Source organism: Oncorhynchus kisutch, linkage group LG10 (genome assembly GCF_002021735.2).
Source record: "Oncorhynchus kisutch isolate 150728-3 linkage group LG10, Okis_V2, whole genome shotgun sequence".
Lineage (NCBI taxonomy): Eukaryota > Metazoa > Chordata > Actinopteri > Salmoniformes > Salmonidae > Oncorhynchus > Oncorhynchus kisutch.
In genome coordinates, this window is record NC_034183.2 from 43,877,338 (window position 1) to 43,889,206 (window position 11,869).

The 11,869-nt window shown below is 40.2% G+C and overlaps 1 protein-coding gene across 1 annotated transcript; it reads left to right on the top strand.

Annotated features, from left to right (window-relative positions):
- The first annotated feature begins 522 nt into the window (after positions 1 to 522).
- Positions 523 to 10,433, top strand: LOC109898176 (prohibitin-2). The gene is made up of 10 exons (XM_020493024.2): positions 523 to 719; positions 2,829 to 2,961; positions 3,059 to 3,143; positions 3,275 to 3,354; positions 3,508 to 3,692; positions 7,454 to 7,583; positions 7,753 to 7,856; positions 8,014 to 8,091; positions 8,443 to 8,519; positions 9,535 to 10,433. The coding sequence occupies exons 1-10, from the start codon at positions 699 to 701 to the stop codon at positions 9,554 to 9,556; spliced, it is 915 nt and encodes a 304-aa protein (XP_020348613.1). The 5' UTR covers positions 523 to 698; the 3' UTR covers positions 9,557 to 10,433.
- The last annotated feature ends 1,436 nt before the right edge of the window (positions 10,434 to 11,869 follow it).

The following is an 11,869-nucleotide window of genomic DNA, read 5'->3' on the forward strand; positions in this document are numbered from 1 at the left end:
TTACAGTGAAATGCATACTTACAAGCCCTTAGCCAACAATGCAGTTCAAGAAAATAAAATATTTACTAAATAGTAACAAAATTAGGCAAAATACGCGGATACCGAGTCAATGTGCGGGGTACAGGTTAGTGAGGTAATTTGTACCTGTAGGTTGGGGTAAAGTGACTGCATAGATAAACAGTGAGTAGCAGCAGTGTTAAAACGTCATATCACTTGAGTCTACCTTTAACTTTGAATGTATTCCATTGAACACAAGCCAGTTTCATAAAATACCCACAAGAGGGCAGCTATATAAGTTCTAGCTGCATTGAACTCCAAATCCCTGAAAGCCTTTTACCTGAATATGCAAAGACAAAGTTGTCTCTGATGACCATAGAGAGAGAGTGGGCTCTTTGTAACCGTGTCATTATAGCGTCTGTGACAGCATGGGCAGCGCCATTGAGGCTATCTGCATTTTGAAGAAGTCAATGTTCTCATTGGCTGATCCCTCATGACCCGGTTGGATATGACTCTGACAGGGTCACCAGGAGGGATCAGCCAATGGAGTTGGAAGTCCCGTCTAGTTGACTACATTAAAATTGTGTAAGCCTCACTGGCATTGCCAATGCTAAAACGTCCTTTTGGCCACTAGAAGACTCTATCATTCTCTATGGTGATGACGCGTTCATTGGTCACGACCTTGGATATCTACTGCAAGCATGGCAAATAAAGAGCCGAACGTGAGTATTTCAAATAGCAACCACACTTACTAAAGACAAAGTCAAGACATACCTTATTATTGTCAAATGAGTTTTGTATTCTACACAAACGTGTGTTATTGCCTTAAAACGTTAGACTATGATTTTAAGAGGAGATCGAGGTAGCTAGCTTAGCTAGCAAGCTAACGACGTTAGCTACGCAGGTCGTTATTCTGACTTGCCTATCCTCACTCAGCAACGCTTAACCATGCCAGCTTTCAAACTATAGCTAGGTCTTTTTTAGATTTCATATGGAAGTGAAGGTTTGCCAATGGCAATTGAGGTAAACGGCTCCCTAACCAACTAGAAAAAGGCCAGTTCTCATGTTGCAAGCTTGGATGACTGATAATAACTAGTCAAATTTTTAGTTTAGCTAACTAGTTTCTTGATGAATTATGGTTAAATATTGTCGTTTGGAATAATGTCAGGGCTGAAAAACACACCTTTCTTTATTTTCTAAATTGTAGAATAATAGTGAAGACATCAACACTTTGAAATAACACATGGAATCATGTAGTAACCAAGATAGTGTTAAACAAATCAAAATATATTTGAGATTAATCAAGGTAGCCACCCTTTACCTTGACGACAGCTTTGCACACAGTTTCACCTCCGTCAAGACCGTTGGAGAAGCATTCCAGATGAAGCTGGTTGAGAGAATGCCAAGTGTGTGCAAAGCTGTCAAGGCAAAGGGTGGCTACTTTGAAGCATCTCAAATATAAAATATATTTTGATTAAACACTTTTTTTTGGTAACAACATGATTCTATATGTGTTATTTCATAGTTTTGATGTCTTCACTATTATTAAAAAATGTATAAAATAGTCAAAGAAACGTTGAAGGAGTAGGTGTGTCCAAACTTTTGACTGGTACTGATTATATTAATACATACACTTTTTAAAGAATGCCATTGCGGCCGCGGTGCAACTTAGAAGTTGACCAAAAACCCACAACTAATACATTCTGACCCGTGACATCGTTTTCGAAGTAGACCAATTTGGCCATGGTAACCCTGTTATCATAAAACATGCAGGTAGCTGAGAAAGCTCAACTCCGCCTCCATATAAGAAAACGGAGTTGCGTGTTCGTCAGCTAACATGCAAGTTACTTGCATATCAGTTTATATGGAAAACATTGGTTTAAGTGCTGCTTAAACTTGATTAGTTTACATGCTCATTCATTACTCAAAGACCTGCACAATCCACAGTTTCATAATACTATAAATAGGGATGCACAATATATCGGTGAACATATCGGAATCAGACGATATTCGCTAAAAATGCCAACATCGGTATCGGCCCGATGTCTAGTTTAACACCGACGTTGAAAACGGATGTCAAAGCTACCGTGCATACCTTTTATAACGTAGGTACATGACGTAAAGACGCCACGTAAAATTTTGCGCTACACGTACAACACAGCATTCCTAACCTAGCCCACAATGTATGCTGTGTGGATTGAGCAGTCAACAAGTCGAGCAGTCATTTGAAAGAGTAAGAATTTCAGTGAGACAACAAAAAAGGCGAATTGAGAACAAATTCTTATTTACAGTGACAGCCCAGCGTGGTCCGGGCCAGTTGTGCGCCACCCTATGGGACTCTCAATCACGTCCGGATGTGAAACAGCCTGGATTCAAACCAGGGACTGTAGTGACGCATCTTGCACAGAGATGCTGTACCTTAGACCGCTGCGTCCATGTGTGTGTTAAGTAGAACTACTAGAATGCTTAAAAGGCCGCTAAAATGTTAAATATCGGTATTGTTTTGTGGGGGGGGGGGCAAGAGAAATATTGGATATTGTATCGGCCAAAATTGTCATATCAGTGCATCACTAACTATAAATGGTCAAGAATATTTGAGATGGAGACAATGACACTGACAGATCTAGGCCACAGTACCCCTTAAGACCACTAGATGGGATGATGGTGATAAATTAGCTGGACATCACAACAACCCCTCAAAACACTTAATGTGCAGTATATTACTGACCTGATGATAAATAAACAGTGGTAAAAGAAGCCTTGTAATGTTTTGTGAAAACATAAGCTCTGTCCAATAGCAACAACACATATTTATTTTCCTGTCTTCCCAGCGGTTCCTGACAAACCTGAGGGACCTGGCCAGTCGTATGTCTGGCGCGGGGGGCAAGGGAGCAGGAATAGGCCTCAAGCTGCTCATTGGGGCTGGAGCTCTGGCCTATGGGGTCAAAGAAGCTACATTCACAGGTAGGCCTAACCTAGCGTCTGGTAGTGAAATGGGTAACACTATTATCACGATAATGAGTGCACCCCTCTAACGTTGTGTGGAATGGTTTGTTCCCAGTGGATGGAGGTCAGAGAGCAATCATCTTCAACAGAATTGGGGGCATGCAGATGGACACAGTGCTGGCTGAAGGACTGCACTTCAGGTAGGCCTACACTCTTACTCTGTCCAGGAGTTTATAATGAAGCCAGGGTTGTCATGATCAGTTGGCTCGACGCAATGCAAAGCTAAATTCACATGACCATATTTAACTGAACTGTTTTTGTTGTTCTTCAGGGTACCATGGATCCAGTACCCCATAATCTATGACATCAGAGCCAGGCCCAGGAAGATTGCTTCACTAACTGGAAGCAAAGGTACATGATTGCTGAAATAGGGGGATTAATTTGAATCCAGTATGGATACATGTAGACCAATACATTATGTCTAGCAGATCAGTAAAGATGGAAGATGAGGTAAAGGAAGATACAGCCCACACTTCTTTCTCCCTGTCTCTCTTACCTCTGTAGATCTGCAGATGATTAACATTGGACTGCGTGTGCTGTCCCGTCCTGTGGCCGCCAACCTGCCTGCCATGTACCAGCAGCTGGGGAAGGACTATGACGAGAGAGTACTACCCTCCATCGTCAACGAGGTGCTGAAGAGTGTGGTGGCCAAGTTCAATGCCTCGCAGCTCATCACTCAGAGAGCACAGGTATGGCAGAGTGACTCTCACAGGTAGCCGAAATCTCATCATTCAGAGAGTACCGGTACTGCCACAGTCTCAGGATTATATGGTACAGAGGTTGTGTACTAAACCAGTCTCTGCTTTAAAAGTGACTGTCCCTGAAAAGCAACTTCTCGTTTTGAAAATGGCCTATGTGGCGTCGATATGAGTCAGATAGTTTTTTTTCTAGTGTCAAAATTGACGACATGGTGTAAGTAGGATAATTTTGGTCATAAATTCAGTCTTGTCCAAAATTTAGATTTGGGAGATAGGAAAACTTGTATGTCATGGATTGAAGGGTACTGTAACAGTATTTCTTGGGTTGTGTTTATTTCAATCCTACCGACAGCTGGCAGCACCCAAGTAATCATCAATTCAGAGCGCATCTGCACATAACCTGATCGTAAATGCCCATGGTCAATTTGGTTTGACATTTGATATCCCTATGGGGTGAGGTTAGGTACCATCAGTGAATTACACAATGTACATGGGACAATATTTTCAAATGTCAATAGCTCTAAATTTCAATGCGTAGGTTTACTAATAATTTGATATTAAACTGATTATGGCAGTAGGCAGATAATGCGATATTCATGTAAACACCTTGCTCTGCTTAACTTCATCGGCGTGAGGTCAAAATCGAAGTAAGCATACGCTGATTAAAACACCTTATTTTCTGAGCAATCTTTTGAATTATTGGGACATGTAAACACCTTTATCTGCGTTCCAGCGGGATGTATTTGATCTGCGCATGTGTTAGCACCAGCCGAGCGAGCCTCCCTCTTTAGCACGAGTGAAGTGAGTTCAGAACAACAATGTGTGCGTCTTTAGGAGTAATTTTCACATACAATTCCTGTTTTATTCTATTTCTACTTAAGATATTTTTTCCCCAAGTGCAATATTTCTATTATAAAGGCTTTCATGGCTAACTGCAATATTAAAGTATTGTTTTTTTTCTCAAGACTTGATTGTCATTTGCAGGCACTCAATGCAACAAATAACATTGGATTTATTTTATTTTTTTAGCTGTGAGTTCGGTTCACATTAACCAATTTCATTTGTTTTACACAGAGACTGACCATGTAGATCATATTCTTTGTTTAATTAACTTCTTTGGGGTAGGGGGCAGTATTTTCACGTCCGGATGAAAAGCGTGCCCAGAGTAAACTGCCTGCTACTCAGGCCCAAATTCTAGGATATGCATATTATATTAGATAGAAAACACTCTGAAGTTCCTAAAACTGTTTGAATGATGTCTGTAAGTATAACAGAACTCATATGGCAGGCAAAAACCTGAAGTCTTAGGCTATCCAATATACAGTGTCTGTGGGGTCATATTGCACTTCCTAAGGCTTCCACTAGATGTCAACAGTCTTTAGAACCTTGTTTCAGGCTTTGACCCTGAAGTGGGAGAGAATGAGAGCTGACTGAGTCATGGGTCTGCCAGAAGGCCATGTGCTCAGTCAGGCGCACGCCCGTGAGTTAACTCCGTTCCCTTTCATTTCTAAAGACAAAATAATTCTCCTTATTAAAGATTTATGATAAAAACATCCTAAAGATTGATTATATTCATCGTTTGACATGTTTCTACGAACCGTAATATAACTTTTTTGACTTTGTCTGGACCTAGTGCCTGCGCATTTGGATTACTGTACTAAATGCGCTAACAAAAAGGAGGTATTTGGACATAAATGATGGACTTTATCGAACAAAACTAACATTTATTGTGGAACTGGGATTCCTTGGAGTGCATTCTGATGATCATCAAAGGTAAGTGAATATTTATAATGCTATTTCTGACTTTTGTTGACTCCATAACATGGCGGGTATCTGTATTGCTTGTTTTGGTCTCTGAGCGCTGTACTCAGATTATTCCATGGTGTGCTTTTTCCGTAAAGCTTTTTTGAAATCTGACAGCGGTTGCATTAAGGAGAAGTGTATCTTTAATTCCATGCATAACACTTGTATTGTCATCAACATTTATGTTGAGTATTTCTGTAAATTGACGTGGCTCTCTGCACTTTCACCGGATGTTTGAGGCAAAACATAACGTGCCAATGTATACAGAGATTTTTGGATATAAATATGAACTTTATCGAACAAAACATGCACAATACATGTAACGTGAAGTCCTATGAGTGCCATCTGATGAAGATCATCAAAGGTTAGTGATGAATTATATCTCTATTTCTGCTTTTTGTGACTCCTCTCTTTGGCTGGAAAAATGGCTTTTTTTGTGACTAGGTACTGACCTAACATAATCGCTTGCTATGCTTTTGTCATAAAGCCTTTTTGAAATTGGACACTGTGGTGGGATTAACAAGTTTATCTTTAAAATGGTGTATAATACATGTTGAAGGAATTTTAATTATGAGATTTCTGTTAGAATTTGGCGCCCTGCACTTTCACTGGATGTTGGTCAGGTGGGACATTAGCATACCCTAGAGAGATTAAAACCTGTATTTCCCATAGCAGGGATTTTTTTTTGCATGTTTCAGTGCCGTTTTGAGCCCTCTCCAGTTTAAAAAAAATTGGAATGGCCGATTTTAATTGGGGACAATTTCAAGTTTTCATAACAATCGGTAATTGCCGTTTTTGGACACCGATCATGGCCGACTACATTGCACTCCACGAGGAGACTGTGGCAGGCTGACTACCTGTTATGTGAGTGCAGCAAGGAGCCACGGTAAGGTTGCTAGCTAGCATTTAAAAAAGCATTATTAAAAAAAACTATCTTAACATAATCACTAGTTAACTACACATGGTTGATATTACTAGTTCATCTAGCTTGTCCTGCATTGCATGTAATCGATGCGGTGCCTGTTAATTTATCATTGAATCATAGCCTACTTCGCCAAACGGATGATTTAACAAGTGCATTTGTGAAAAAAGCACTCGTTGCACCAATGTGTACCTAACCATAAACATCAACACCTTTCTTAAAATCAATACAGAAGTATATATTTTTAAACCTGCATATTTAGTTAATATTGCCTGCGAACATGAATTTCTTTTAACTAGGAAAATTGTCACTTCTCTTGAATTCTGTCCAACGGAGTCAGGGTATATGCAGCAGTTTGGGCCGCCTGACTCGTTGTGAACTGTGAAGACTATTTCTTCCTAACAAAAGACAGCCAACTTTGCCAAACGGGGGATGATTTAACAAACGTGCATTTGCGAAAAAAAACATAATCGTATATTTTTTTGCCTGCATATTTAGTTAAAAGAAATTCATGTTAGCATGCAATGTTAAACTAGGGAAATTGTGTCACTTCTCTTGCGTTCATTGCCACACAGAGTCAGGGTATATGCAACAGTTTGGGCTGCCTGGCTCGTTGCAAACTAATATGCCAGAATTTTACGTAATTATGACATAACATTGAAGGTTGTGCAATGTAACAGGAATATGTAGACTTATGGATGCCACCCGTTAGATAAAATACGGCACGGTTCCGTATTTCACTGAAAGAATAAACGTTTTATTTTCGAAATGATAGTTTCCGGATTTGACCATATTAAGGACCTAAGGCTCATATTTCTGTGTTATAATTGAGTAAGGAACACTCACATTATCCCCCAAAACAACTCTTGTTTGGCTTCAGTTATGGACGCTGCATTTCATAATGACCAAGCTGGAAAAACGAGGCCAAATCAGGAAGTTCAGACCCCTTTAAAATGGACTGAAACGTGAACCAACTTCTTTTTTTTGTTGACCTTTTCTCGTCTGTAACTGTATGTGCGCTGTGTAGGTGTCATTGTTGATTCGCCGAGAGCTGTTTGAGAGAGCCAAAGACTTCAACATTATCCTGGATGACGTAGCCATCACAGAGCTGAGCTTCAGCAGAGAGTACACAGCTGCCGTAGAGGCCAAACAAGTTGGTATGTATCTGCCACATATTGTGTGCGCATGTGTTGGGGTGTATACGGCTGTCTGTGGATGCATACTTGCCTGTTTTTATATTTTCTTCTGTGTGTGGGTTGGTCAATGCACTAATGTGTGTTAGTAGATTGTGTGTGGAGTTTAAACAAAGCTTGTGTGTCTTCGCAGCCCAGCAGGAGGCACAGAGAGCCCAGTTCTACGTGGAGAAAGCCAAACAAGACCAGAGACATAAGATTATCCAGGCGGAGGGAGAGGCAGAGGCTGCCAAGATGGTAAAACATTAACCTGACCATAAACTTTGGACGACCTGTCCCCTCGTCTTCACATGACCTTGCACGAACTCAAACACCAGGCTGATTTATTCTAATCAACAATTTTTTTTAATTTACTTTAGCATGTTATATGATTCTGGCTCTGTGTTTGTTGTAGTTGGGACAAGCAGTGACTAAGAATCCTGGATACCTGAAGCTTCGACGAATTAGAGCTGCCCAGGCCATTGCTAAGACGGTGAGTTCTTTATAAAGGAACTAGATATCAGTGACTCATGATAATTGTACAGAAATACTTTATTAATTATGTATTGAGGGGATAGTTACTCATCCCCAGAGACTCTGATGTTATTGTCCTAATCAGACATTGTTTCAGTAAGAATGGGGTCAGTCATTTTAGCAGCCTGTGTTTGTTGTGGCTGTTTGGTTCTCATTGCAATGGTAACCCACAGTGCAGTTAGCTGGTTATATCAGTATCATTAGGGCTGAAGGATGGCTATTTCCCTTATGCTACAAGCTGCTACAAGACTAGTTCTGTGACGCTTTGTTTTCAACTGTGTGTTTTGTGTCTCTGTGTATTGTCTTTCAGGTGGCAACGTCCCAGAACAAAGTTTACCTTTCCGCAGACAACCTGGTCCTTAACCTTCAGGATGACTCTTTTAACAAGTATGTTTCTCTTCGCTTCACTTTCTCAAATCATCATGCCCTAGGCTGGCTCTGTCCTCTCTTGCATGGCTCAACACCGCCCAGATGGTTTGTTTCAGTTGCCTCAAGCAAGGTTAGAAATGTTGAATGTTCACATCCATAGTTTTGAACACTGTGTAGTGCAGTACAGGTGCTGGGAGAAATCAATGGCATTATTGAAAAAGTGCAGGAATGCATTATCACATTTCCCATGGAAAAGTAGGAATTCCACCAAAATCCCTAAAGATGCCCTAAGTTTTTTGAAGCAGCTCCATACTGGCATTAATGGTAGCTTGAAGAGAACATGATTTTTTAGCAAAACCATGTCTAATGACTGCTCTTCTCACATTGCCTCCAGTGTGCATGCTATGTCATTTTCACAGAATAGGCCTATGGCCACCAGGGGTGTTCATTAAGCACCAAATGGAAGACCATAAACAGAGAGCCACTATCTATAAGTAAATGCTACTTGTTCTTAAAATATTTTTAAACATTTTGTTACGTGTGCACTAATAAACACGACCCTGGTTTTTGCTCTGCATCTCACTGCTTTTGCCTGGTCACTGGAGTGGATATGACTAGTCAGACTGTATCACACTGAAATAGTTCCTGGCTTCTCTTAATGCTGCCAAGGATCTTCAATGTCCATATGTAACTGTTCACAGAAACTGAGACAGGACCTGGTGCCAAACAACCTGTCATTCAATCCTCATACATGTTATATTATACAGTTGAGAATAAGACAGAAAAAAAACCTGGGAGTACCATATGTTCAGCAAAGCAACCAATCCACCCCGTGCATATTGATGCACTTTTGACTGAAATCAGTCTTGTCAGAGCCTTGGAAAAACCATTCAAAATCGTACTTATTTTTTCCTCTGACGCTATCATCTCTCATTGTCATCCCTGTACTTTTTAGAGCACTTTGAATATTCTATTCATTTTTATTTTTTACAGTATCATTAACACCTACAACCTCCTTTTGCTTGTGTTTCAGTCTATCACTGGGAAAGAAGTAGGCTCTAGCATTCCACCTGTCTGAGGCTCCATCCACAGCTAAGACCAGTTTCTGTCTGTCCAACTGCCTAAATCTCTGATTGTATAACCAAGTGGCTTACCAACTCACCGGAGAAGACTAAAGCATCGGATTGCTCTGTAAAGTTGACCTATGGGGCTTGTGCTGTATGCATGACATGGCTAGGGCCAGGCAGAACCTGTAGCGATATAATATCTTCATGGTCAACTCCAGAAACGATCTGAAATCAATGTTTGTGGAATCAAACCAAATAGCACTAGCCTATAAGACATAATCAGCTGCTTTGTTATTAATAAGTTGTGCAGATGATGCTGTAATGATATAGATAAGGAACTCTACTTGTTATGTCTGGCCCTTGATGTGTACATGTGATTTGAGGACAGCAGGACTCTTGGGGAATCAAATGCATCAGTTTGATTGGACAAATGCTGTACTGGAATGGTGTGTTCAAAAAAATAAATACTTTTTGAAGATGTGCTTGTAAAATGAAGGTGAAATGATGACTTAGTCTTATTTTTTATGCAACTGCACTGTTTATGGCTTACTTGTTTGAAGTGGAAAGGAAGGCAGCAGATTGAGACATGACTGAAAATAAAGGGACAGCACAAATGTCTTGATTTTATTTCATAATGCCTTTTCACATGACCTAATGTGTGGGTGCATGCAGGTACATTTGTTGAAAAACACATTAGGCCTATGTAAGGAAAGTACTCTTACAAAATGTCAAGTTTTTTTCTCTCCAGTTTCCGAGAAATGTTCCCGTGACTTAATCAGATATCTTAGATAACAGTACAGCCTGTTATTGTACTAGGGATCTTTAGTTATACATTTACAATGACATTAAAGTCTACATGACTGCTCATCTGGATTGAATGTGTTACTGCCATATGCTTCCCTGGTGACCTATGAGATGGGAATCGAACAGAGTGCATTCGGAAAGTATTCAGACCTCTTTCCTTTCTCCACATTTTCTTACGTTACAGCCTTATTCTAAAATTGATTTAATTAGTTTTCCCCCTCAATCTATACACAATACCCCATAATGACAAAGTGAAAACAGGTAAAAAAAAACAAATGCCCTATATAAATAAGTATTCAGACCCTTTGCCATGAGACTAGAATTTTTAATTGCTGTAAGGGATATTTTTCAGTGGCAGGGATTGGGAGACTAGTCAGGATCGAGGGAAAGATGAACGGAGCAAAGTATAGAGATCCTTGATGAAAACCTGCTCCAGAGCGCTCACGGCCTCAGACTGGGGCAAAGGTTCACCTTCCAACAGGATAAGCACACAGCCAAGACAACGCAGGAGTGGCTTCGGGACAAGTATCAATGTCCTTGAGTGGCCCGGACTTGAACCCGATCGAACGTCTCTGGAGAGACCTGAAAAAAGTTGTGCAGCAACGCTCCCCATCCAACCTGACCGAGCTTGAGAGGATCTTCAGAGAAGAATGGGAGGGAACTCCTCATGTATAGGTGTGCCAACCTTGTCATGTCCAAGAAGACTGAAGGCTGTAATAGCTGCCAAAGGTGCTTCAACAAAGTGCTGAGTAAAGGGTCTGAATACTTATGTAAATGTGATATTTCTGTTTTTTTATATCTATATTTGCAAAAATGTATAAAACCTGTTTTTGCTTTGTCATTATGGAGTATTGTGTGTTGATTGATGAGGGGGAAATGATTTAATCCATTCTAGAATCAAGTTCTGACCTAACAAAATGTGGAAAAGGTCCAGGGGTCTGAATACTTTCTGAATGCACTGTACATGTAGAATATTTTTCTTTCACTTAAACATTTTCTTTCTGCTTCTGAATCTGGACCCCACTGCTCCCCTTCTATGGGCTGCATAGCATCAGCCTCTAGCATCTGGTTGTGCTTATGTGCCCCCACAGGGAGAGAACTCATCTATATTTATTTTGTTGGACTACAAGTCCTCCTGAAGCTTTTATGTTCCAGTAAGAAGATTAGTGGTGTGAGGTGCTTAAGTAAAAATACTTTGAAGTACTACTTAAGTGTTTTGGTTATCTTTACTATTTATATTTTTGACAACTTTTACTTCACTACATTCCTAAGGAAAGTTATGTACTTTTTACTCATTTTCCCTGACACCCAAAAGTACTCGTTACATTTTGAATGGTTATCAGGACAGGAAAATGGTCCAATTCGCACATTTATCAAGAGAACATCCCTGGTCATCCCTACTGCATCTGATCTAGCGGACTCACTAAACACAAATGCTTTGTTTTTAAATGATGTCTGAGTGTTGGAGTGTGACCCTGGCTATCCATAAATAAATTA

What these genes read in the sequence shown, in the direction of transcription:
- LOC109898176 (XM_020493024.2), top strand. Translation starts at nt 699, where the DNA reads ATGGCAAATAAAGAGCCGAAC. An exon ending in TTCACTAACTGGAAGCAAAG is followed by an intron (nt 3,355 to 3,507) that starts GTACATGATTGC and finishes TTACCTCTGTAG; the next exon opens with ATCTGCAGATGATTAACATT. An exon ending in AGGCAGAGGCTGCCAAGATG is followed by an intron (nt 7,857 to 8,013) that starts GTAAAACATTAA and finishes TGTTTGTTGTAG; the next exon opens with TTGGGACAAGCAGTGACTAA.